At 36.4% G+C, this 27,480-nt stretch overlaps 1 protein-coding gene and 1 long non-coding RNA gene across 2 annotated transcripts; one reads left to right on the forward strand and one right to left on the reverse strand.

Annotated features, from left to right (window-relative positions):
• Positions 1-396: 396 nt before the first annotated feature.
• On the reverse strand, positions 397-4,029 carry LOC133525765 (uncharacterized). Its single transcript, XR_009800628.1, has 3 exons — positions 3,931-4,029; positions 2,809-2,921; positions 397-635 (listed from the first exon to the last, which is right to left on the reverse strand). It is a non-coding gene; the product is annotated as an uncharacterized LOC133525765 (long non-coding RNA).
• An 864-nt stretch (positions 4,030-4,893) lies between these two features.
• Positions 4,894-27,188, forward strand: LOC133525766 (uncharacterized). The gene is made up of 4 exons (XM_061862145.1): positions 4,894-5,048; positions 21,782-21,995; positions 23,179-23,342; positions 25,427-27,188. The coding sequence occupies exons 1-4, from the start codon at positions 5,022-5,024 to the stop codon at positions 27,077-27,079; spliced, it is 2,058 nt and encodes a 685-aa protein (XP_061718129.1). The 5' UTR covers positions 4,894-5,021; the 3' UTR covers positions 27,080-27,188.
• Positions 27,189-27,480: the final 292 nt, after the last annotated feature.

Consider the following 27,480-nt stretch of genomic DNA (forward strand, 5'->3'; position numbering starts at 1 on the left):
ACCTTAGCTTAAGACACTTATTTATTATTAATTAATATATAAGTAGTACTCACGCAACTAGTAGTATCTTATGCTTTGTTGACTTATTTACTTCCGGACGGTTCCTTAGGAATATAAAAAAAATGGCAATTGGTCCCTTTTCACTGGAAGGCCAGCCTATTGCACTGCTCTATGGGTATATTATTAAAGTGCCATAATTTTTTTGCAGGTTAGCAGATAGAATGGAACACCTATTCTAGTCATTACCGAGATCTGATGATGGGATGTGAGAATTCCGTGGAATTCATGAAACTGCTCATTAGTACCTTAACTAACCATATGCCATGTTTTAACTCTCGGAATGATTAATGTTCGGATCACGCTTGTCAATTGTAAATGATGTACTGAAGTCATAAATAATTTACTCTAGAAGAATAATTTATATGTATTACTAGTTAGTCCTGTACTTTTACATCCCAACTTTATCTATCACCATGACCAGGCATTCAGGTATAAATTGCAAAAACACCCGTTCTCCGCTCACATTCTCGTCGAAACCGAGATTCTCGCAAACACAGCATCCTCAGCAAGCTCCGCCCCCCATTGTAGCAGCCAATCCGGGAGGACCCCGCCTATCGATCCTGGGCGCAGGTGGCCTGGTAATAAGTCTGGCTTTACTATGACCATTTTCTTTTGGGATACACACTTGGATTGGAAAAGTTTTAGGGTTCAGTATGGACGATCACAAATTATGGTGTGTAGACTTTATAATTTTAATAGGGAACTATTTCAGTGACGATGATGGTATAAAATCCCGTTGTAGTTACGATGCGATTAAACTACAAAAATAGCCATAGGTAGTACCACATACAGGTACATGGTAATTAGTAAGGTAGTATTTTTTTTATACTACGTCGGTGGCAAACAAGCATTCGGCCCGCCTAATTGTAAGCAGTAGCCTATGTACGCCTGCAACTCCAGAGGAGTTACATGCGAGTTGCCTCTACCTTCCATAGTCGCACTTTTGAAGTTTGACAGTCGTTCTTGTATATCCTATTTCTATGGTCTGTAACTTTTAATCTCGTAGTGTGAAAAAGTGCTGTTTCATTATCACGTGGACGTCAATCAGCCCGCAGCTAACCTGCCAGCTTGAAAGTGACTTATTGTATTTAAAACGATGTTTTTACAAGTTTATCGAGTGACAATTTTTATTGGTAGTTGACCGCTAATCTTTTTAATTATCATCAATGACAGATAATACTACATACTCATAAATAACAAAACACGTCGAATTTACTGACATGGATATTAATTATTTATTTAACTTCGTATTTACTCTTGTTAGATATAGTTAGGCAAATGTCGTTTATAGTAAATACCCCTATAATGGAACAGGCACCAGTAATGGGATGGTATAGACAAATCCTGTAAAACAAGTATTTACCATTAGTTTTTAAACGCTGACGACATTTTACCATAAACAAGAGCCAAAGAGCCGCTTAAGTTTAATTTTTCATTGATATTTGTTATTTTGAAAATTAATCACGCCATGCATCCCATGACTGGAGCAAAAAACCATAGTTTGAATTGGTTGATAATATTGAAACCAATTGCAGTAGCTTTCATTAAAAACATAGAAAACATAGAGGACGAGTCGGACCTTCAACTTTTAAAGCATGAAGCGGTAGGAATTTTACATATGTCGGTGAAATATCAAAAAATACGCCAAATTTTCTCTTAAATGTTCCATGATTGGTGGAGCTAACATATATTGTTATATATTATAGAATCTGTATTTTTCGTATAGCCCCTAAAAATATTTTATTTTATTTTATTGTAATTAAAAAAGACTTTATTGTATATATCTCCCTAACTACATGGAAATAACCCAAGGATGTTATGTAGTTAATTAATAATTTATATTTTCAAATTATATTTTTTTTAATTAATTTATATGGGATTTTTAATTATTATTTGTTGTGTTTGTAATATGGATATCTGGTTCAAAATAAAAGCTTATTTTTTGTTAATAAATGTAGGTACTGACTTGGTTTTGATATTACAACCAAAATAAACATCAACCATTACTGTAGGCGCTCGGTAATCCGGCACCTGAAATGTTCCTCCTATACCGGATTGTTGAAACCACCGGATTATTAGATTTGTATACTGCCGCCGGCGGCGAAAGTGAAATAACAAAAACAAATGCAACCGCCTGTTTATACAATACACCTGTGTAGCTAATTGACAGATTACTGGGAGTGCCAGACTGGCGAGCGCCGGAATACCGAGCGCCTTTTGACAATGAAATTTAGGTATAGACAAATGTTCGTGTTATAAATCTAAAAATTCAGGATCTAATAAGATAGCTAAAATGAATACGAATAGATACTGTCCTTAAATAGAAGCCTTATCTTGAATCAAGTTTTATAATTAAGTAGGTATCGTCGTTCATTTAGTAAGTACTTATTCAGTTGGTTTGTACGTTTCTGCAGTTGGTCGCCTGACATTTTACGATAAGCGACGTCCAAACAATAAAATGAAATACCGGTTATTTAAAAAATACTATAGGCACTATTAACCTACCTATGTCGTGTTTTTGTTAGATGCAGTTTTACGAAATTCCTATGTGGGGGCACGGTATCGCCACAGGTATCGCCAAGACGAGCAAAGCAAAGCGCAAGGACACTACCTGCCTTTTCTCGAAGCGCTTTGTCGTTTTTTTGAACCATCATACGAGTAACTTGGGTTGGGATTATAGCATATAAACAAAATTCTCGTAATATAATGTAAATAGTAGACTTATTACATAATTTTCACTCAACTAACCTCTGATCTCCTTCTTTTCAATCGTTATCATCATTTCTAGCTATCTTGGTTCGTTATAGCCGTTCAAGCCAAGCAGAAATGTGCTGCCCCCATTGATTCCGATGCATCGCATTCTGCAAATCCTCAAACATCATTAAATGTTGATACTAACACTAACACTAAGCAAGTAGTGGTACTCTGTGTTTCATTCGGTAAGTTTTAACCTGCGCAATTGTAAAAAACCATATGTAGGTAGGTACCTTTCTAAATGGCCCGAAGTACGGACCATGAAGGGTTCACGTGTTGCCTCCCTGTCACACTTATGTACGAATTTACAAGTGCGACAGAGAGGCAACACGTCGAACGTGGTTCGCGGTAGGCCTTCTGAACTCTGAAGATTTACCAGATGAAGATTTAATAACGTCGTATTAGCATCAGTACCTTTGTAAAAAGTAACAATTTGGGTTGCAATTTACGCCCAAGCATACTGTCGAGTCGAGTCTACGTTTCTGTCCCCTTTACGAAACTTACTGTAACTCCAACAAATAATTTGAATAATACCGCCTCGAATTGATTTCTAGCTCACGATTCATAAGATAATTGTATGCAAAGAATCATGTACCGGCCGGAGACATCTGCGACTAATGCTAAGTCGGATTGTGATATTAATTTTATACCTAATAAACGGTTTATGCTTACTAAATACTAAATATAATACACGAACGACTTGGAGAAGGTCACGGCAACCTCTAATTTTGTTTATTGCGACATCAGTTCGGGTTCAGGACACGCGATTAATGTATGTACTTGGTTCAATACTTATTAATTATCTTCATACCATAAGAGACTGGTTATTCAAGGCTTATTCGAGAACTTTTGGGTTACAAGCTACAGCTGATAATAGTTTGTCTATGTGTCATTGGATAAGTGGTAGGTACCTAAAGGCGGGCTTCAACCAGTGTACGGCACTGTGCGGCACAAGCATATTCTGTACAAAAATACTCTATGTTTCGTTTACTACGAATTCAAACTATACAACGATATACAGATTGATACATAACCTATAACCTTACATTATCTTGCATGGGTTTGGCGTATTTAGGTCTAATAGGCCATTAAACTAATTCAACGGATTCCACTCACGTGTTTTTAGTCACTCGCTCGACATGTTTGGCACATGACATGGCATTTGGAGCCACATGGGTCTAATAGGCCAAATTACGGTTTTCTGTTATTTTATCCATGTTTAGATAAAAGTGCTAAATAAATAAATAAACTATGTTGTTAGGCTAACTATAATATTAGGCTGCAAGATTATTTCCATGTTTAGATATCTATCTCTATCCTATTTGATTTGCGTTTGATATTAACAGTACGGAAATTAACAGTCAAAATGGCATGGACTAGTTAAGTCACAGATAATTAAATGACTATACTATGGAGACAGTAAAACCTATAAAATCTAAAAAAATATTTTTTTTTAGGGTACCTCCCCTACACTTAAAGTGGGGGTGAACATTTTTTTTGCTTCAACCCTACAGTGTGGGATATCGTTGGAAAGGTCTTTCAAAACTAATGGGGGTCTTCAACAAACATTTCTTGATAAAGTGAATATATTCGGAGATAATTGGTCCGAAAGAAAAAAATGTGTCCCCCCCCCCCCCCTCTAACTTTTGAACCATAGGTCCAAAAAAATATGAAAAAAATCTTGAAAGTAGAGCTTAAGAAAGACATTAAATGAAAACTATAGCGGATATGATCAGTTTAGCTGTTTTTGAGTTATCGCAAAAAGTTTCCCCTTCATAGTAAAAAGACGTACATCCATCTTGGCCGATTTTTTAAATTTAAACTCGCAACCAACACGTGACGTGGGGCGTTTATTTAAGGAAAGCTATTTAACATTTTCTTTCTACTAATAACGGCTCTTGTGCCACTATCATTTTTAAGTACGGTCCTGAAAAGGCATTGAACCTGCAGGAAAGCCTGGAGCGACAGGGACAGCCAGGAACCTCCGTCGCCGTGGCAACCAACCCGTTGTGCCAATAGATTTCCCCATTTTCCGGACGTAAAGCCTATCGGCTAATAGACAAACTCCGCCGTCTTTCGCTTCGTGAAAATGTAAAAAAAAAATCGTTTTGACAGGTTTGAAATGCATTGATAGGTGTTTGTGTCGATTTTGTTAGTGATTTAAGTTTTATAAAGTTTATAGTGTTATGTTATAAAATTTGTACATAATGTCATTCAACTTCGATAGTGGTCAGGTAAGTTCCTATTTAAAATAAGTTTTCACATACCTAAGAACTAAGTTTCATTTCGAATTTATTATAGGTATTTAAAAATGCAAATTACTCATAACGCCGCACAGGTTACCGATGCGCAAGGTCTGGTCAATGTGGCGATGACCGGCATATAACCGTTGAACAATGATTACTACGTTAGTAGTAATAATAACTCAATGTATATAACATTAATTGCATGGAATACAGTCATAGGGCAAATTTGTATACGTACTTACCTCGCTCAGGCACAGAGGAAGCGCATCACTGCTTCTGAGGGCCTACCGCGAACACCGAAGTTCGCAAATTGCGGGCATCTTGACCGAGTGACAGACCTTGCCAGAGTGACAGAGTTGCGAACTTTGGTTTTCTCGGTAGGCCCTCTACTCTACCGACGTTCTGTAAGTGGAGTATGTGTATAAACGCAAGAGTTAAAAGCGACGAAATTACATACGTGTAGGCGGTCTTCCGACATTGACCTTACATGTCCTTTAGCCCATTATTCTTAGTACTGCAAATATGACAGAAGAGGTGTTAGAGTATAAAATGTTTAGCAGACAAGATCTATTGTCCAAGTCGTTCCCAAGTTAATCCCATACATTTTTTAACAACCCATCGCGCACCTGCACTACCCATTACGCTCCCTATCCCCACGAGCGTTTTTTACCCATACAAATTGTATTTCCTTAATCCAACTTAGATACATCCAATTACATCGTAAATAGTCGCTAAATTCTCTCAAATGAATGAGAACTCTATTGCAAGTCAGGTAAGTTTATTTTTCGTTACGCTTTCTATTTGGTCAATGTTAAGAGGGGTGGACACTTGTCGGGAGACGACAATTTTTCACGGTATTGTATACAATACTAATCCGTGTTTGACATCTTGCACGAGGGCTGGTCGCAAAGCTTGCCAAGCGATCTAGCGGACCAGTATAAGTATACACATATCGACATACTTGTATAACACATAGTTGTTAGGGGCCTCAAGGTCAAGTTACACTAGACGAAGCTCACATTCGTGACAAAGCTGTTTTGTGAATTGTTTAGCTGGTCTATAGTTTAATAGCTCTTGTGCTAAGCTATTGTTTCCTTTCATTGTTGTTTCAATAAAAAAAAAACGATGTCAGTAAAGCACACTAAGTACCCTCCTTATGGTTTGGATGCATAAGAATTATTTGTATCTAGCCGCTTTACCATATTCGACTGCAATTATACTTCGTATCCAAATCCAAGACAACAAATATAATTTACTAGCAGCAGTACACGTTATCGTGCAGTCCAAGTCACACATTTTAGAGATTATAGTATTTAAAAAACAAGTTCGCGCTGTCCCTCTCACTCGCTACGCTGCGTTCCTGCTTCGACATCGCTCCTCCAGTACTCATTACATGTTTTTGTGTTAGTCCGAGTCACACGTATTTTCGCCAAAATAGTGTTCCTCTAAATATGTGTACCTAATTGTGTTTCGATTAATGTTTATTGTGCGCTGAATAAGAAGTATAGAATCAAAACATTATTTGAACTGCCGACCGCCGTACCCTCGAACGAAAAATTGATGTTTATTCAGCTCGGCAAGTCTAGTCTCGTTTGCCATACTTACATGGCAGTTAAACTTTCAATTTGAAATTGTAGGTATATTCGTTTAGCGTAATAAACTTATTACCTAAGAAATCAAGTAAGTAATTTTTACGTTCATACGAAATCACTTACTACAACTACCTTCTTTTTTGAATAAATAAATTACGGAAAAAATAAGTATGGGGCTACAAATAGATTACAATTTGAACTTTAAATAATTGTAATACGTACTATTATAGTATTATTTACTAATATAATATTATTTAGATTTCATTTTATGATTGCATAAAATGCAATGTTCACTCACAATTTTTTTTTTTTACGAGATGCTTTCGCGTACAGATTTAAATATACAAACCATATCTGAATAAAGTTAATATATACTAGGTAATCGTTTCACGAAAGCAGCTTTTACCATGTCCGATCTACCCTACCATACAATAAAACAGATAACAATGGTAATCCTTGCCGATTGGTAATAAGTGCCTATGAATGATAACAAAACGCGTCTTTATGCAAATGTACATACACAGTACCAACAAGTTTAATGAGCGTCTTATGAGGATACCTATAGGTATAAATATACAGGAGTAATGTCAATCAATACACAATCTATAAGACATTGGAAGACTATTTAGTCTGACTGACAGTTTAAAGTGTTTAATGCCATTAATCGACGTATACAAACGGGACGTGCTATGCGTGCTCCGATACCGTGCGCCCCATGCCCCATATGAGGGCCATAGTGAATCTATCGCATGGATCATGACGGATTAGGTAGTAGGCTTTAATCGGACATCGCGGTATCGTCGAGTCTTGGGTCCAATCGATGTGGTCGCCTCCTAAATTTGATCATCAGTTAGTTACCCGCTTTGTTATTATTAGACAGCTTTGATTAACATAATATAATATAATTTTAAAATGAAATATATTATGGAAAGATATACTTACTTGATTTGTGTAATATTGTGGACTCCGTCTAATAATAATTCTCCTTTCCGTGAGTACTTAGAAGCTTAGGTTTACTGTGCAACAAGATATTCATCAAACAGAAAATCGGTATTAACTGTGTTGATTAAAGTTTTAATGTAATTTTATAATGCACATTAATTAATAGTTCAAAATTAAAACACATATTAAATAAATATTTTCTTATAAATGAGATGTCGACATGGTACTATATTTGCCCCACTTTAATAGTGAAGAGGCTATCATTACTCCACAATCATTGTGTCGAGGGCTCCGCTTTCACAGCGTCGAGGTTATATTTGCCCCACTTTAATAGTGAAGAGGCTATCATTACTCCACAAACATTGTGTCGAGGGCTCCGCTTTCACAGCGTCGAAGCTATATTTGCCCCACTTTAATAGTGATGAGGCTATCATTACTCCACGATCATTGTGTCGAGGGCTCCGCTTTAACAGCGTTGAAGCTATATTTGCCCCACTTTAATAGTGATGAGGCTATCATTACTCCACAATCATTGTGTCGAGGGCTCCGCTTTAACAGCGTCGAAGCTATATTTGCCCCACTTTAATAGTGATGAGGCTATCATTACTCCACAACCATTGTGTCGAGGGCTCCGCTTTAACAGCGTCGAAGCTATATTTGCCCCACTTTAATAGTGAAGAGGCTATCATTTCTCCACAATCATTGTGTCGAGGGCTCCGCTTTAACAGCGTTGAAGCTATATTTGCCCCACTTTAATAGTGATGAGGCTATCATTACTCCACAACCATTGTGTCGAGGGCTCCGCTTTAACAGCGTCGAAGCTATATTTGCCCCACTTTAATAGTGATGAGGCTATCATTACTCCACAATCACTGTGTCGAGGGCTCCGCTTTAACAGCGTTGAAGCTATATTTGCCCCACTTTAATGGTGATGAGGCTATCATTACTCCACAACCATTGTGTCGAATGCTCCGCTTTCACAGCGTCGAAGCTATATTTGCCCCACTTTAATAGTGAAGAGGCTATCATTACTCCACAGTCATTGTGTCGAGGGCTCCGCTTTCACAGCGTTGAAGCCATATTTGCCCCACTTTAATAGTGAAGAGGCTATCATTACTCCACAATATTGTGTCGAGGGCTCCGCTTTCACAGCGTCGAGGCTATATGTACCCCACTTTAATAGTGAGGAGGCTATCATTACTCCACAATCATTATGTCGAGGGCTCTGCTGTCGTAGTGTTGAGGCTAAGTTTGCCCCACGTCATAGTGAGGATGCTATCATTACTCCACAATAATTGTGTCAAGGGGTCTGCTGTCGCAGTGACGAAGATATATGCCGCACTTTAAGTTATATGTACTATACAATTCCACAATAATCGTATCGAGGCCTCCATTTCCGCAGCGTCGAGGCTATATGTGCTTCATTTTAAGTGTCGAGGTTATAATGCTTCGGTCATTTGGTTCTTCGGTTGCTTTGCTCCTTTTGGTCGCTTCGCTCTTCGGTCGCTTCGCACTTCGGTCGCTACGCTCTTCGGTCACTTCGCTCTTCGGTCTACAGTCGGTCATTATACATATCTCAAAATGATATCGTCAAAGATATATAACGTTGCTCTACTATAACAGTGTTGATGCCAATGTAATGATTGAAGACTTTAATAGTATTGGAAGTAGCTTTACGCATGTAAATATAAGGGACTAAAGAGCAAAAATATTTAAGGTTGAGCTAAAGTTTACAGGACTTGTAAAAATAATGAAATATAAAGGAGGTTCTTGTTACGCTGAGGTAATTTAATAGGTGTTAATGCGGCCTAAAATACCTTAAACAAAATGTACGCAATGTCATTGCCCTTACAGACAAAGAAATGCTGTATGTAAACAACATATAAGAAAAAATATATCTGTAAACCCTTTAACCCAAATTTATGATTCGTACTCATATCACGCTGTTATATACTCCTAATAACTTCAAACGTCAGCTTTGATATGCTGTCAAGAATATACCATATCAACGAGCCTAATGTAATAAATCCGGTACAATTTACTTACGGATTCTCAGCTCCAAACTTCAGGGGAACATCGCCGCATCAAACAAGAGGTGAACCGCCGTTGATGCACTATCCCGCGACGCGAAATAAGTGCTGTAAATTGTGCAACCATGCAACTAGAGTTATGCTGCCACGTGTTGCAGTCGCTTGCGCTAAGTAGCTAGATTAATAATCGCAATAAAGGGTTGAAATCCTTTAACAATAACATTATTATTGTCTGAAATGTAAATGCTCGGGTTGTCATATTGTCTTGCTGTAAAAGAAAGCTTAAATAGTTTTCATTTTTCGTCGCAATGCACACTGTACAGTTTTATTGTAGGTAACGTTAAAAAATGTTACTCCTTAAAATGAAGTACAAGTTACAAGTCATGCCAGATATTTTGTTCACAAATATATCATAACTCAACACATAATCTACCTAAGTTCCTTGCCACTTGTTAGCGTAGAAGCCATCATCGTTCAGATACGCATAAGCAGATGAGATTAGCTATTTAGTTATAAATAATATCATATTACTATTTCTTGATCTGTGGTAATAACTAAAATTAGTCCATCTATATTTTCAAAGTGATAAGTTTCAAATACTTAATACCTACAGGATACTCTACTAGTAATTGTCCAGACTTAGTTTTAAAGTACTTACATATAGCCTTGATATTTATGGTAGCTTTACAATGAAGAAAATTCTCCTTTATCTACCTCACTCAAAGGCTATTTACCGAGGAAAGTATTGATTGCTGTATTCAAAATTAACTTTAAAGTGTCGTAACATAAAATTAGATTATATTTTAGGGTCAGTAACGCGCATGTAATATACCTCTGCAGTTGCGGGCATTCATAGGCTACGGTGATTGTTTACCATCAGGCAGGCCGTATGCTTGTTTGTCTCCGTTGTAATTACATCCAGAGAATGGTTGGTAAATTCTAAATTATACAAAATGGTTTGTTTATATGGTTACAGACAGAAAATGCCCATCTAAAACTTATTTAGAGCCAACTAAAGCTTGAAAACACATTTACACTTAATGGCGTCCTGGCTTGTAAATGACATAAAAATAGTTGTACCTTGTGAATATTAAGATATATACAACTTTATCAATATACTACAGTGAAATCAAAGAAAGTTTTATACTTTTTTAATATTAACGAAATGAAATACCAAGAGCAATTTCACTCCTTAATTTTATTATGCTATACATACATTTTACATTTATACTATGTGGATACATAAATAATTATTTAAATTGGACATAAATTAATAACTTCTAGGTGGTACGTTGTTCTTTTTAGTCAAAATCAATAATATCAGTATGTTCGTAACATACTGATTTGATATCGATATTTTATTTTATTTTCGCATTCAGGATTTGAATTTAAATACAAAGCTCTGAACATCTGCTAGTAAATTATATTTGTTGTCTTGGATTTGGATACGAAGTATAATTAATAATCAAACGAACTTACCTGTGAAGTTTGATTACAATTATGCGAGTATCCAAATCCAAGACAACAAAGACCCGCCCCCCATCCCCAAAAATGAAAATAAAATAGTCTCTGTTAATAACACAAAAATAACTCTGAAATAATGAGTACTGGAGGAGCGATGTCGAAGCAGGAACGCAGCGTAGCGAGTGAGAGGGACAGCGCGAACTTGTTTTTTAAATACTATAATCTCTAAAATGTGTGACTTGGACTGCACGATAACGTGTACTGCTGCTAGTAAATTATATTTGTTGTCTTGGATTTGGATACTCGCATAATTGTAATCAAACTTCACAGGTAAGTTCGTTTGATTATTAATTATCGTCAAGCTTGATGTGCCCAGTTTACCTTTTCGTTCATATATTTACCTAGATTTGGAAATACATTATATTTACATTAAATCTGCATATTGTCTAATGAGCTTGGCAGGGGAATTTGAGGGATTTTGAATAATACGTTAACATAAATCGCATTATAAAACAGTTCACTGGGACTATTAGACATAAGATTTCGATCACTGGGTGGGTCTATTAGATATAGGAACAGGGGCGGATTAAGAAGGCGCGGGGCCCTTAGCACAATAGCTCGCGGGACCCCCTGGTTTGAAAAAAAAAAGATTAAGTGCGAGTCGGACTCGCACCCCGAGGATTCAGTACCATCACAACATTTTTACGATGTCTTAATTCAAAATTCAAAATTCAAAAATTTATTCTGCAAGTATGCCTCAAGGGCTCTTTTACAAGTCAATACATCATATAGTGACATGAAAAATACATAACAACATTTATAAATACAACAGCCAATACCTGGGTAAACATTACATTATAATAATCTTAAAATAAATAAGTACTACAATACAATAGAGATGTATAGTCTCTATGGTTAAAACACATTAAATCTGGAGATGTAAAAGGTCCCCAATGTCAGAGTACTAATACTAATAAAATTTGGAGGTGTAAAGTCTCTCCAAGTGTCAAAATAAAATTTATACTAAATAAATAAACCGCGTCTGGACTGTTAAGCTAGCAGTCTCATAAACTAATGCTACAAAATACATAACTAGTATGTACCAAGTCAAGTATATTATACAATATGACAGAGACGTATAGTCTCCACGGTTAATACATTAAGTTTGGAGATATATAATGTCCCCACGGTCTGAGAAAAATAATAATACACAATAATAATGACATTAATAAGATTTGGAGGTGTAAAGGTTCTCCAAATGTCAAAGAATAAAAAAAATAAAAAATTGAAAAATTAAAAAATTTAAAAAATTGTATGTAATACATTTTTTTTAACTAGTTCTCGATTAGTTTGTAACATGTTATGCAGTGTATCTTATAGTTTCGCCATGTCCGTCTGTCCGAGGGTTTGCTCCGTGATCTTTAGTGCTAGATAGCTGTAATTTGGCATGGATACATAAATTATGCATTGCGACAGTACGGTGAAATAAAAACTACTTACGACTCGCTGGGATACTTTGGGTATCGGGCCCTATGCAGGGCTTTACAACCGGCATACGTGAATGCAAAGCCCTGCATAGCGGCCCCGCTGTTTTCTTTTTATAAGGGCTATGCAGTAACTCGGCATATTTCGGGCGCCCGGCCAGCCGTAGAGGAGCGCGTCCTTTGGCCTACTACGAGTTCAAAGCTGATCATCATTAGGCATTAGCTGTAAGGTGCAATTTGTTATTTGAAATAATACATAAATAAATAAATCATCCTTCCTTGCTTTTCACTAATATGTTTTTTTTTACACAGTATCTTCTTTTGTTCGTTTCCGAGCTCTGCTGTTTCCTGCAGCCATGCACAAAAGTTTTGAGACACTGCACCTCCGGTTTTATGTTAAACTCTGCTCTTGGTCTTTGCGTAAGCCTAAAAATTTATTTAAATTTGGTATCGTCATAAAGAAAAATTTACAGGATAATAACAAATAATAATAATAGATCAGTATAAGTCAGTAACATGACTTACGAAACAAATACATTGTAAATAAAATGTGATAGTACAGGATCCGCGGAGTGCGAGTTCTACTTGAACTTGGCCGGTTCCACGTGCCAAAATAGCATGGCCAGGGTCGGAGCGCGGGGCCCCCCTTAGGTGCGGGGCTCTTAGCATATGCTTTTTCTGCTGTTCGGTTAATCCGCCACTGTATAGGAATCGACGAAACTCCTCAAATAAACAAGATATTTGCTCACAATTAAAAATTTGAGAAGGTAAGCTCCCCCTATAAGGACCAATGTTTGAAGGGAAGGTTACCTATTTATTAAAATAATTTATTTACCAATATAATTTGCTCTAGGAAACCATGTCCGATTCAGTTTGTTAAACATTCCACACTTGTAACCAAACGCTGACAAGAGACAAAACTTACCACAAGGTAGGTACTTAAGTACCATTTTCGGGAAACCTGTCAAGTTAGGCGGTAGACCATGTCTCATACCATGTCTGTTATAACATAAACCGACCGGGTTGGCCTAGTGGGTAGTGACATTGCCTACGAAGCTAATGGTCCCGGGTTCAAATCCTGGTAAGGGCATTTATTCGTGTGCCGAGCATGGATATTTGTTCCTGAGTCATGGGTGTTTTCTATGTATTTAAGTATTTATAAATATTTATATATTATATATATCGTTGTCTAAGTACCCTCAACACAAGCCTTATTGAGCTTACTGTGGGACTTAGTCAATTTGTGTAATAATGTCCTATAATATTTATTTATTATTTATTTATTTATAAATTGTCTGTAATAAACGAAAGAGCCCATGATAATCAAAATAGTAAATGTTTAATTTAGTAGTTGCTGTGGTAGTTATTTACAGCCGAGAAAGCCTTGAGCTACTCGGTTTATATCACTGGCATTAGGAACGTGCGTGATTTGTATCCCGGAAAGCTTGGGGTGGAATGTCGTGACTGAAAGCAGCATACAGAGTTGAAACAGTTTCCTATTTCAAAATATAGGAATTTGTTTAATTATATTATTAACTTTATGGTTTATCAGTTTTATCGAAGTCAGTTTTTTCGTGGAAAGAAAGGGAAACGGAAAGGAAAGAAAGGAGGTATTAAGTACCTACAACTATACACCGTCGACGGACACTTTCTGCTTAGCATAGTCCCCTGACTATGCTAAGCAGAAAGTGTCCGTCGACGGTGTATATTATTGTGTGTGTGTTTGTGGTGTGTTTTATTATTTCCCTATATCCCTATATAGGGAAATAATAAAAACCTATTTCTGTCCTTCTCAGAAGAAAGTGTCCATGAAATAGAATATATGTTATAAGCAGAGATCGGCGGGGGTGAGCTGTTTTCAGTTTTTGCATAACATGGCCATACCTTGTCATTGAATGGTAACTGCCCCATGTGTAATTAATAATTATAAACTAATTAAATTATTTTATTTCGGCTGCCTTCACGTCACGTCGCTATCAAAACCTACGGAATGTGATTAATCTATTTTGCACAGCTTTCTGCTTAAGTGAGAAAAAAGTTTCATCTAGTATTAAATCAAGCTTCCTTAGATAATAAAATTACTATTGTATTTCCATTTCACCCCACTCACATCAGTGGATGTAGAAAGATCTTTTTCTATATACAAATAAAGCTCAAATAAAACTCAAGGCGAAACAAATAAAAAAATTAAAATATAGAAAAAGTTACAGTTATTTATTAGAATAGCACAGAAAATTAAATGTACAATAAATAAAAAAGCTTAGCACTCGTTTTGTAATGAATTTTAATTTTAGTTTAATCATATCAGTCTTGTCTTCTTTTAATATTTATATATGGATACTCCATATTCATATTACCATCTACAAGACGTAGCTACATGACATTAAGAGGCTGTCAATACCTAAAGCGCGCACACTGTCTATTTCTATCGGAGTAAATGAGATAGCACTGTCGCATGTTACTGGGCCTGGGCAAGGGAATAAATAAGAAATATATTTAAATAAAAAAAAGTGGATTATTAGTGTAATATTTTACTCAACCACGGTTTAGATATAAATGTTTTGAAATTGTGATTTTAATTGCAGACCCATAAGTCAAAACAATAAAGACATAGAACCGTTTAATTGTGATTTTAAGACCAATCTTTGCAATTATTTTCTATCGAGCCGATTTCGTTTAATCATGTATCGAGTACAACCACGGTCTTTGAAATATAATTAATATGAACATATATTTTTCTTACTTGACTAAAACAAATAGTCTTTCTTAAAAAACTGTTTAAGTAACATGAATTTCAAGGACATTGGGTGTTGACAGCCTCTTAATGACGTAAAAACAGCTCACCTCCGCCGATCTCTGGTTATAAGTATAACCCTTTAAAGGGTCTATACATGGTTAACTGGTTAACCATACATTATCTTCAGTTTTACGTTGATTTGTGCTTAAAGCGTGTGTTATCTGTACCCCTAGTGTAAATAAATTCGATTTCGAAACGTGACGTACGCGTTTGCGTTTAGTCTCATTTTGTATGTGATTTAGAAAGAGCGCGCCAAGCGGGACGTTTTGGAAACTCAAAATCCTATACAAAATGACACTTAACGCAAACGCGTTCGTCACGTTATGATGTCGATAAAACTTACACTAGGGGTACTGATAGTTATAGGTACATAGATGGAATAGGCAGATAACATTCGAGAATTTGTACATTTAAATAGAGAATGGCAATTTACCTAGCTCTGGAACAATAATTTGGCAACTGACGAACTAACACCAAACACTCTAAAGCGTGCAGTTGTTTTATTGCGATAAACGCAGCGTTAAACGCGATGCAGCAAACGCACACTCATTTTATATCAAATAATCTAATGACCATACGTTGTTTTACGCGGTATTCGCAGCGGTAAGTGCATTGTAATTTTTCCTACATTCCGTTGACGCATGCGTTCAACGTTGCTTTTATCGCATAAAACAATCACGCGTTTTGGCTGACTATTGTTGTACTTTATACCTTTGCAATTAGACTTATTAATTGTCAATTTGTTAGTTAACTGTGTAGATGACGCTATGGTAATTTGAAAGTCGCGCCTACGCGTGCCTACTGACATTACACTGTAAACTACCGCCATACAATCAGAGGTACTATTTCGCAGCTTAAAGTAGTCGCACATTTGTATGCTAGTATGTAGTAGTAAATAACTTAACTATGTTTTAAATTAAACTTTATGTAACTTTATGAAAACTAAGAGTCCTCTCGCTCGGTTCTCCATACAAACGTAGTTACGCTTTCATGTTAAAACGACTAGGTGCCTAGATTGCTCTGAAACTTTGTACTTATAATAAGGTAAGGTATATCTAGTCCTGTAATTAGTTTATTTAGCTTCAGATATCATAATTAAAAAAAATACAGCAAATTCAAGTTTTTTATACAAAACTTGTCTTTGCTCTAAGTACTTATTTCGTTTGTTTTATGAACTGGAGCTGTATGAACTAATTACAGGACTAGATATACCTTACCGTAGTTTTAAAATGAGAGCGTAACTACGTTTGTATGGGAAGGTGGAAATTCGGCCAAACTCGACTCTTAAGGTCAATTGTTTAGAATTTAAAGTTCTTACTAAGAATATTGTGTAAAAATATTTAACTTGTAAAGTTTTACGTAAATTCACGAATAAATAATTAGTTTTATACTGATACTCACTGATATATAGCATAAGTGCCTGCTGCTATAAAGTCTCTTTTACTATATATGACAATACATATTATTGAAGAAATCATCACCCTTTTCAGACTGTGTTAATAATTAGACGCCAATGATATGTCGAGGAAATTGACACTTAGAATGACAGGTCTATAATGGAACCCTGGTAGCACGCAGCAATGATTACTGCTGATTAGTTTAGCTATTGGGCCTCGGGTTATTCTAATATTCGATGAACATAAAGATTTTCCACATCTCTGCGTAAACTCTTCTATCTTTAGAATCTAACTTCAATTTGCTGCATGCTGTTTGAAAAGACGGAAAACATGTACTGTACCCCTAGTGTAAATTTAGTCGATAGCGAAACGTGACGTACGCGTTTGCGTTAAGTCTCATTTTGTATGGGTTTTTGAACAGCGCGCCAAGCGGGACGTTTTGGAAAGTCAAAAATCTCATACAAAATGACACTTAACGCAAACGCGTACGTCACGTTTCGCTGTCGAAAATATTTACACTAGGGGTACTGATATATATAGTTACTGTACTGAGCGACGCTAACGACTACTTACGGAATAATTAATAGAATCAGGCGTTACTTTGCGGAAATCCATGCTAATTAAAACAAGAAGTATTACTTTGCTAATCCGCGAGAAAATAACGTGTTAGTCAATCAGTGCTAACCCGTTATACTTACTTGCGTATTTTTACATGCAATTAATGTTCCCACCCTCCCACCGCAAAAATTAATACGCAAATAAATATAACAACCCACCACCAAAAGTACAAAACTCGACACGTGTTTCGCCTCTCTACGAGGCATCCTCAGGAGATGCTGGAGATGTTGACGGTCTGACACCCGACAACTGACCAAACATGACATTTACATTTTAATTTTAATTTTATTTTTTTTGACATTTTTTTTTTTACTTACGGAATGCTAAATTTAAGCTTTGATTTGCATGTAAATACTTAACACAGTGTAAACTTGCCATACGATAAATAAATAACTGTCGGAATTTTTTCAAAATATACACACGAAATAATTTCGAAAGCTTGTCATGTTTTTGAGTGGTAATTGTAATTTGAAATAAACGAAATTTCCAAAATGAAAGTTTCCTTTCGTATGAAATTTTCCCGATTTTTTTTTAAACTTTCCGCAACTTTCACTAGGTAGTAAACACCCCTATAATGGAACAGCAACAGTAATGGGATGGTATAGACAAATCCTGTAAAACAAATATTTACAATCAGTTTTTAATCGCTGGCAACATTTTACCATTAACAAGAGCCAAAGAGTTGCTTAAGTTTCATTTTTCATTGATATTTGTTACCTAGTTTGAAAATGATTGGCGCCATACATCTCATGACTGGAGCAAAAAACCAGTTTTAATTGGTTAATAAAACACCAATTGCAGTAGCATTCAGTAAATACAATTTTACAGGTGTCGTTGAAATATTAAAAATACTCCAAATTTTCTCTTAAATTTCCCATGTTTGGTGCTGTTAACATAGGCTGTAGAAAGATGTTTTGACTACAATAAAAATCAGTATCTCATTTGGGGAATCGAAAATGAGTTAATAGATAAAGATAATGTAGGAAAGGTTAAATTAAATCCTTTTACTTAGTCAGTAATTCGCATTGTATTATACATTTATTTTCACCAGACAGCTAAATTAATTGTGTTTTTAGCCCCCCAACACAAAAGGAAGTGTGTTATGTTTGACGCCAATATCTGTCTGTCTGTGGCATCGTAGCTCTCCAACGGATGGACCAATATCGATGCGGTTTTATTTCACATGAAACCGAGTTTCCTTGCGGTGGTTCTTAGCTGAATATGATTAATAGCATATCGATCCAGCAGTTTGAAGAGTATCAGCTTTTTTCCAAAATGATGTAAGGAATTTTGGCATCCAGAGTATTTTTAAATTTTGAATGTAATAGTTATGTTTAATACTGCAATAAACTGCTATTTAATCATGCATATATAATGCATATATAGTTAAATGCCTACAATTAAAGTTGACAAGTGTTAGTGGCATAGTTCGGCATTAATTTATCTTTCCTTTCTCAATACATACATCAAAGTTGATCGAAAGCGCAAAGGACTAGATTTATTGCTTACAAGTCTTACAAGCAGCAAGGACGTCTAAATATAGCCCGGGCGATGACAAAAGAGAAGGTACGAATAATGACGTTGGATTACGTCGATACCGTCGATTGACGCAAAACATGAAACTGTGGTAGGTACATAATGTAATTTAGAAAACTAGAAATGAACAACTTGAAAAAATAGGTGACTTATTAATGTAAAATTAGTGTTCGTTGTCGAAGACCTCATCTTTGGGACAATCGAAAAGAAAACATGTACAGACATGACAGAAGTTACGAAAAGTCACGTGACTATTTTTATACATTATATAAAGTTCAATTGGTACTCGTATTTTCTATCAACGATTGTCATCTTAGCTAGACGCCCTGCAGTGGCAGTATGGTTGCATTTTTATCACTCATCACTTTTGCACTTACATCCTTGTTAGAACGTGACAGACGATAAAAATCTGACCGCGCTACGGCCGCTGCGGGCTATTCATCCATGAAATGTCAATCATAAAATATGGTCGGTTTTTTTCTTATTTTATGAAAACATCCCACGCACGGGTGACTTCCTGGGAATTCTGTGACACACAACTATTAGGACCATTTCATTATTAAACAGAAATTTATTTGAGGTCTTGAAATAAAACTCACCACTTGATTTGCTATGATTATTTATTTCTCCAACTTTAACTTAAGTAATGCCTTCTTAAAATCTACACTTCACAATCCCTCCACAACCACATCAGTCGACCGTTAACTCCGTTCTGCCCGTTCCAACCCAGACGTTTTTACATTATTCATAAGTACCCTCCTTTGTTTTTATTTTATTTTTCGAGCATAGAGACGAGAGCACGATACCAATATTACCAGATTAAACTTAATAATCACCCAAATAATTAATAGTACATTACGATACAAGTGCGAAAAATAGGAAATTCGAAACGAGTGGCGATAAATTAAAACACGACCGAAGGGAGTGTTTTAAATAGACACGAGTTGCGAATTACCTATTCGCACATGTATCGTACAACGTTTTACAGTACATATGGCCCTTTAAATGTTCGACACAGTAACATAATATGCTACTTCTCGCACTAGTGCTATAAAGTAGCCCCATATGTACTGTAAATTAATATTTTAAAATCATGACAATCTAAGTTGTCTAACATAACTTACTTCTTAAATGTCTCACATATAAACAATTTTTTAATTAGTAGGTACCTATTTGTTACGTGGTAGCGTAATGAACCATACTGTAACCAACATGAACGTTTGATATCATACGGTTTCATATAACCCTGGGACCGCGGTTAACATATTTTTAGTGTGTGGAATTACAGGGTCCCTCGTGTTGAAAAAAATCGCGGATCCGCGGTCAGGCACATTTATTTATGATAACAAAATTTTGGTGCTGTAAGAAGTTGCGAGATGTGTTTTACTTAGTTATCTCTTTGTATACACTAAATTATTATACGTTAATTATTTAGTGTATACAAAGACTAGATAACTACACACATACACTAATACACTAATAGGTATGCTATATATACATATATCATAGCATGTGTTTGTCTTTGCCAATCACAAATGTTTTGATGAGGCGCTATCTTGTTATTTTTACTTATTATTCTTGGTTTATCAGTCTGTTGCAGTTTCGCAAAAACACAACCCTGACCTTGTTTTATCACCCGACTTTAAAAGATTAACTTGTCATACATGAATCAAATAAAATATTCCATTGACTAAATAATTCTAAATTATTGCGGGCATTTATAATTTAGGCGAGAGGCGTGATGTATGGGGTAAATAACAATTTGCAACCCTTTGTCGGGCGGGTATGATTGTTTTGTTTTGTTGTATGATGAGTTAGGGGTAGCACCTGCGGCCACGACGTGCTTTTGTTGTATATTTCGTCTCATTAAAAATAATTTATGAAAATTAGTATATTTCTGCTTTCACGAATGCAGAAGTTAATTATCAATCAGAAAATATGAGAAGAATGTCCAAAAGTGCCAAATCAGTCTATTCGAAAAAACTACGATTTAACTTTCGGGAAATGTGACTGTTGTCTTCCAATTAATCATAAAAGCTGGATAAATTTGTATATATTTGGATATTTTGGTAAACCCTGTATATTGGTACCGCATGGCAAAAGAAAAGGATTACCTAAATTAACTTTATTGAAAGCTACCACCCCTTAACCAACGATCATCTGCTAACTATGTGATGTCTGTAATCTGCAAACTAACAAAAAAGCGGTAAATTTAAAAATGTACACGCGAAAGATATAACAATCTCAAGTAATTTGGAATTTCACGCCATTTGGTTTTTTGGCAAATTGGTTTGCCAGACTAAGTATATTTACAAGACCAATGAAGAATTCAACAAAAATGCAACGGGAGATTCATTGTTATGATGTCGATTTTGAGATGCAAAGTGCCGCTGCTATAATGTATCGTCTACAAGGGAGAAACCCGACAATCTGTCAACGTTCCCTAGAGTAGTCGGTGACACGTGCCGTGGTGGGCGCGTGGCATCCGTCGTCAAATAATCACATGAAGATTATAATGTGTGAATAAAACATTGAAGCCTTAATAATTTTTCCTGTCCGCCATAGATGCCGCATCAACTTAAATATATACATATTTATAGTGTGGAAGCCAACACTGAGTTTGAATTAAATGAGATTTGCGCTTTTACCATTAGGTACTTTTAAAGAGCACTGTTTCAAAATGTATGTTTATGTTTTACAAACGTATTTGTGTTAAGAACATCACATGTCATACTTTTATAAGAGCAGTACGAGTAATAAGCATAACTGTTAATACCGGTGCCACAATTTATATCTGATCTTGTAAAGAAGATAAGGGCAGGCAGCTATGCTCAAAAGTTTTAAACATTTTCACCATTCAGTTCAACAGGGAATCCACCCCAAAGCGCCTTGGCAACTGGCAAGTGCCACGCTGGGCGCCAACGAGAGCACGCCCCCTGGAGATGAGACCGGACCCCAAACCCATATGCGACGTCAATGGACATTTTCTACCCGGTGCGCCGCGGGGCACTTCGAAGTGCTTCGGGCACTTTACAGGGACTTGGGAGTTGCCTAGGAAGATCACCAGGAAAGTCGGTAAGTTAAACTCCCCCTTTTTTGCCGGCGTCATTTCCCTATAAGTATACTATAGAAAAAACGTATAGTATAGAAAAAATGTGATGCGCGCCAGAATTTGTAGAAGTCTAAGTGCCTTCCACTCTACGACTATATTTACCAAATGCTAATCAGTACTCTAAGACATCAGTGACCATAAAACTTAATCGGCTTCGCGTGCTATCAGAAATATGATTCGCCTTTTGCGACTAATGCTTTGGACTAGATTCCGAGGTACAGGTACAGCTATCAATAATAAGGTCGGCTGCTATTCTTACTAGCGACCCAAAATGTAATAATAGCTCTTCTGACGGAAGTCATAAAACGGTTAATGTATCTTTAGTCCGGAGACACGCGAAAAGACTTCCTAATGTTATATCGTATCGTGTTTCTGAGTAGTTTAGCGGTTGTCTTCGTACGCATGTCATTCACAGTGCTTAAGAGACCAATAGTCTCAGAGAAACCAGAATATGTGTATGACCTTTGATTACGAATAGTCCTTAAAGGTCTAGGTTTCAAGTTATATTTACTAGGGATAAGCTACAGCAGACAATAGTCTATGTAATAGGACTGTATTGCACCCCATCCCTTTGTATCAATGTATATTGAGGTGAAGGTCGATCGCTGGTCCATTAATACTTACTTGTAGATACTCGTGATGACTGCACGCAAACCATACGTTACCTGCGTTGTTTGGGAAACATACGTACGTATTTCGTAAACATCTGCGCAATTTTGAAGTTACGAGCTGGTATCTATTGATTCTCGAAGGCACTAAAAGCAAAACTTGTTGTTTGTTTCACTGACTAGTGAAAAGCCATAATATTGGAAGATTGAAGTATGACTAGTATAGAGTCAACCAATTGGGATTTTAAGCCTCAGGTTCCTCAGCCACTTTAAAACTTATTACAGTAATAATATTGAAGACCCCACAAGTCTACATTGATGTTCCATTTAAAGCCTAGTTTATATAAAAATTACGAGCAGTCGTAATCTACTTACGAACTTAATTCTTACGGCTACCCAAGTACAAGTACCCAGGATAAAAAAAAATAAAAAAAAGTTAAAACCAAATTTTAAAAAAATAGGTCTAAAGACGTACCTTTGTGAGCATTATAAGAATTTGTCATACTTGCACTTGATTACTTTGCTGTTCTTTCGCCAGCCGAAGAGTTAGCCCGCGAGCCTCCCGCCGGCAGATTTACAGATTGGTTGAATCTCCGCGTGCAGAGGCCCAAGGCGGCCGCAGCGGCAGCAGCGCGCATGCGCTCCGGCAAGCGCTCCAAGAAGGACGAGCAGAAAACACCTGAGCCCGCAGAGACCTACCAAGTAAGCCGCGAACGCTAGACGCCATTATTAAAAAAGTTATTAGCGCGCGTAATGTGTTCGTTAAAAGTTTAACAGTTTAAGATAGCAGAAGAATTTTGGTATGGATTGTCACGAACTGATGCTTGCCTTGCTTGGGATTTTTAGTAGCTGCTTTATTTTTTTTATCGCGCGTTACATATATACCTACATTCATTGAGAAAGTTGTAGGAAGAGTGCACCGATTTACTTTTTATCGTTCGCCGCGACTTGATAAGTTGGAAGCACATATATGACGTTATTATTATTACATACATGCTCTATAACACTAATACCTACAGCTTGCCCTAAGCTAAGCTATGCTCGGTCCCGAAATGCAACCATTACCCTACCCATTCTTAAACATTGAAAAAATATTGCGAGTTTATACTTTCATTGCATGTTCGAGAAGAAAATGTATGAAGTTTCATTAACCCTATTGAACCAATGTGTGTCCTCAAGCATCAGTCAACTTTCGGAGTTGTCATTCTGTCTGTAACGTCCAAAGACTATGAAGTATCTACTGTGAATGGTAGCGCACCTACTCGGTTTCCATTTAGACATTTATTTCACACATCTTTTTTATTAATTTTTTAGTTTAGGAATTGGTTTGTTGAAGGATTTTCTTCTTAAACCTCATAACTTCAGACAAACAGGTTCACTAAGTACCTACTAACTTAATGCCTATATTAAGCCGTTGCAAGGTATGCTACCTAATATATGCAGATGCACCTACAAGATATAACTACTACAACGTAACATTAAAATTACATCCACATTCGTTCGAGTAGTATCCTTACTTAACACATTTTTTCCATAAGTATTTGGAAAATTCAGTTCTTATCAATTATTTATTTAATGACTATAGTGACATACCTAGCAACATATACGATATCAATGAATACTAAACGTTGTCTCTGCGATGACTGTCTGCAGGTGTTTATTGTAGGTACCTACACTTTGTTGTGTTAATTAGGTACTTTACAATATGATAATCTTATTAATTAAAAAACTCTAGCTATTAAGTATTTATTGTTTTATTGTCAGCCATCATGTACACCTGAGTGATAAGAATATTAAAATACTAAATCTTATCTGGCATTAATCATCAGCAAGCACCACATTCCGATTTGCATTAACCAACAGTCATTAAATTTCCTCAACCTATAGCTGCGTATGTACAAATACAAATGCCAAATTTCACTAAAATCTGATCAGCCTTATTTTGTTTGCATGATTGAGTAACAAGAACATCCAATCTTTTTGTTTATAATATTAGTAGAAAGTAGAAGTTGTTCAGATTTGCCATATGTACTTATGGATTCTGATATTTATAGTTAACTATTTATAACTAACTAAAAGTTTTAATCCATATCAAAGTCAAATGACGTTCTAAAAGTTTTAATCATGTATCGAAAGATGGCAGTAAATTTACTGTGGCTACAATGTTTTCTTTGAAAATCCACCTCTATTTCAAATTCTATTTGCTATTATATAGTAAGTAGGAACTGTTCTACTGATAAAAATTGTTGTAGATACTTATGAATACAATTCCCCATCAGATCACATAATCAAACCTAAGCGTCTACGTTTGGCACGCTATATATTAATTGAGTGCATTTTTTATTTTCAGCCTAAGCAATGCCCGTTCCACAAGCACGGTCATAAAAAGAAAATAGTTCGCAAGCTTGAACTCTAAGACACTAGAACACGTAGAAAACAAAAGAGCACAGTGATTTTATTTTTCACTTTTTATTTAAGGTTATTATCTAATTGTTAATAGTACATTACGATACAAGTGCGAAAAATAGGAAATTCGAAACGAGTGGCGATAAATTAAAACACGACCGAAGGGAGTGTTTTAAATCGACACGAGTTGCGAATTACCTATTTGCACATGTATCGTACAACGTTTTACAGTACATATGGCCTTTTAAATGTTCGACACAGTAACGTAATATGCTAATTTTCGCACTAGTGCGCTGAAGTAGCACCATATGTACTGTAAAGTAAATTTTTGTATTTTTGTTAAATCATTGTTTACAAATTTTACATGTCTGAACATAAAGGATTCTAGAAAGGATATTAACGATAACTATACTGAAACTGAACAGCGAGATAAACAAGACACTGACCATGTCGAAGACACAAGAAATGACGATGATCCACTGGATTTGAATAAGACATTACAACCAATTGATGCAGATGGCCACGGGCCTTATGTGCCTGGAGCATTAACAGATCCCGACAAAAGACATGATAACTATGATCTTCTAGTTAAAGAGGCCGTTGAAGAAATCCACGGGCCGCAAGAAGACAAAACAGAAAAATTCTGGAAGAACGTTGCAAAAAATGCTAAAGATGTTGAGACTATGAAATTTAAAGTTAAGAGTGAAACTCCAAAACTACCTGCTGTTAACGTATCTCAAAACTTTCATTTCGCTAGAAAAATGCACGTTGGAAATTTAGAGCACCAGCCTCTGCCTGACACGTTAGGCTATCGCAACATGACTAAAATCGGGGAGCATAGAGATTCTGACATAATAGTTAAACCTTACGCTATAGGATGGAAAGGATACGGCGCCTCTGGTCCCACATGTTGCACTAAAATGCGCGTTCATAGACCGAAGACGTGCGATCCGAAGAAAACTGATTCTGAAAAGGATGAAGCGAAACAAAGACCTTTAACATCTGCTCCCGACTTAGGATCACAGTCTAAAAAACCGATGTCTCTCATGGATCTTGCCATTTGCTGGGACTTTAGACCTGACGATCCTAAGAGAGAGCCAAAACCCCCAAAACATATAGACGGTTCAAACGGTTCAAAAGCGCCAGCTGTTTTTACAATGGTACATACGCCAAAAGAAGTGCTCGAGGAACCGATTAAAAGCGGCCATTCAAATCCCATTTTTAATGAAAATCGGTTCGTTCAGGATATTGGTCGTCACCCGGTGCCGTATTTTGAAAAAGATATGACGAAATCTAAGAGAAAGGATTCCTGTGAAGTTCAGCACTGTCCGCAACATAATGGCCATGAAAGAGAAATTAGGTCCAATTCTTCTACCAGGCGAAATTCTCCTCCTACGCCAACTAAAACTTCTTGCGACGGTATCCATGGGTGTGGGACTCTAAGCGATGTTAGTCGAAAATCTAGCCACGATAACAACGGCCAAGACAAAATACGGCACGTTAAAGAAGCTTGGAATGACAATCACGTAGATAAAAACAAAAATAAACGATACGACGTTAATCGAAATCGTAATAGCTTAGAATCATATGAAAAGACTCCTCTGGCGCAAGGTAAACTGCAACAGAGCACACCAGAAGATTCAATGCTCTCAAGACGCTCCACAAAGGACAGCAATATGCTTAACGGTAACGGAAAGCATAAGCACTGCATATCCTGCAATGGGACGAAAATTCCCGAGGACATAAAGCAGAAAGACGACTACAAGTTTGCCTTCAAAGCTGGCAATCCAAATTCTGTTCAGAGTGGAAGTACATCTCACGATTCAAAGGGAATAAAGATCCCAAAAATGCGCCATCCGTACACAAAGAAATCTTACACGATTCCTACACTCGCTCCTCCATTCAGCATTTGGCGCGACGCTAATGCTACCGGATACCCTGAGCACTGGAGGCTAGCCAGTGTATACCAACACGCTTACAACAAACCACCGGAACAGAGAAGAAAACCACTAATATCTAGCGTGTATCAGTGAAAACGCACTAAACTAGTAACCCACATGCATTTATTAAATTTATTGGGTCCAATATTTGGCATATGTAACAATGTAACCTTTAGATTGCCATTATATCCTTAATTCTAAAGCATCGTTATTATTTTAGAATTTAAAACCTGGCCTCTTATCTTAAACAATGGTTTATAAACTATAAATTCATACATAGGTACTTAGTTAAAAACCTGTACACATTTTAGACAGTTCAGTTTCATAATTCACCCATGTGTCAAGTAATTACTATACGGGTAGAATGATATTTTGCTTATTGCGTTTAAAACTGTACAGATTATATGTATTCGCTGCAGTTTGAACGTAGTGAGCTGGATATGTAAATATAGGTAGGTATAACTAAATATGGATGACAATGAACGAAAAGGGTC

Source organism: Cydia pomonella, chromosome 15 (assembly GCF_033807575.1).
Source record: "Cydia pomonella isolate Wapato2018A chromosome 15, ilCydPomo1, whole genome shotgun sequence".
Classification (NCBI taxonomy): domain Eukaryota; kingdom Metazoa; phylum Arthropoda; class Insecta; order Lepidoptera; family Tortricidae; genus Cydia; species Cydia pomonella.

What these genes read in the sequence shown, in the direction of transcription:
- LOC133525766 (XM_061862145.1), top strand. Translation starts at nt 5,022, where the DNA reads ATGTCATTCAACTTCGATAGTGGTCAG. An exon ending in TCAACTTCGATAGTGGTCAG is followed by an intron (nt 5,049 to 21,781) that starts GTAAGTTCCTAT and finishes TTCACCATTCAG; the next exon opens with TTCAACAGGGAATCCACCCC. An exon ending in GAAGATCACCAGGAAAGTCG is followed by an intron (nt 21,996 to 23,178) that starts GTAAGTTAAACT and finishes TTCTTTCGCCAG; the next exon opens with CCGAAGAGTTAGCCCGCGAG.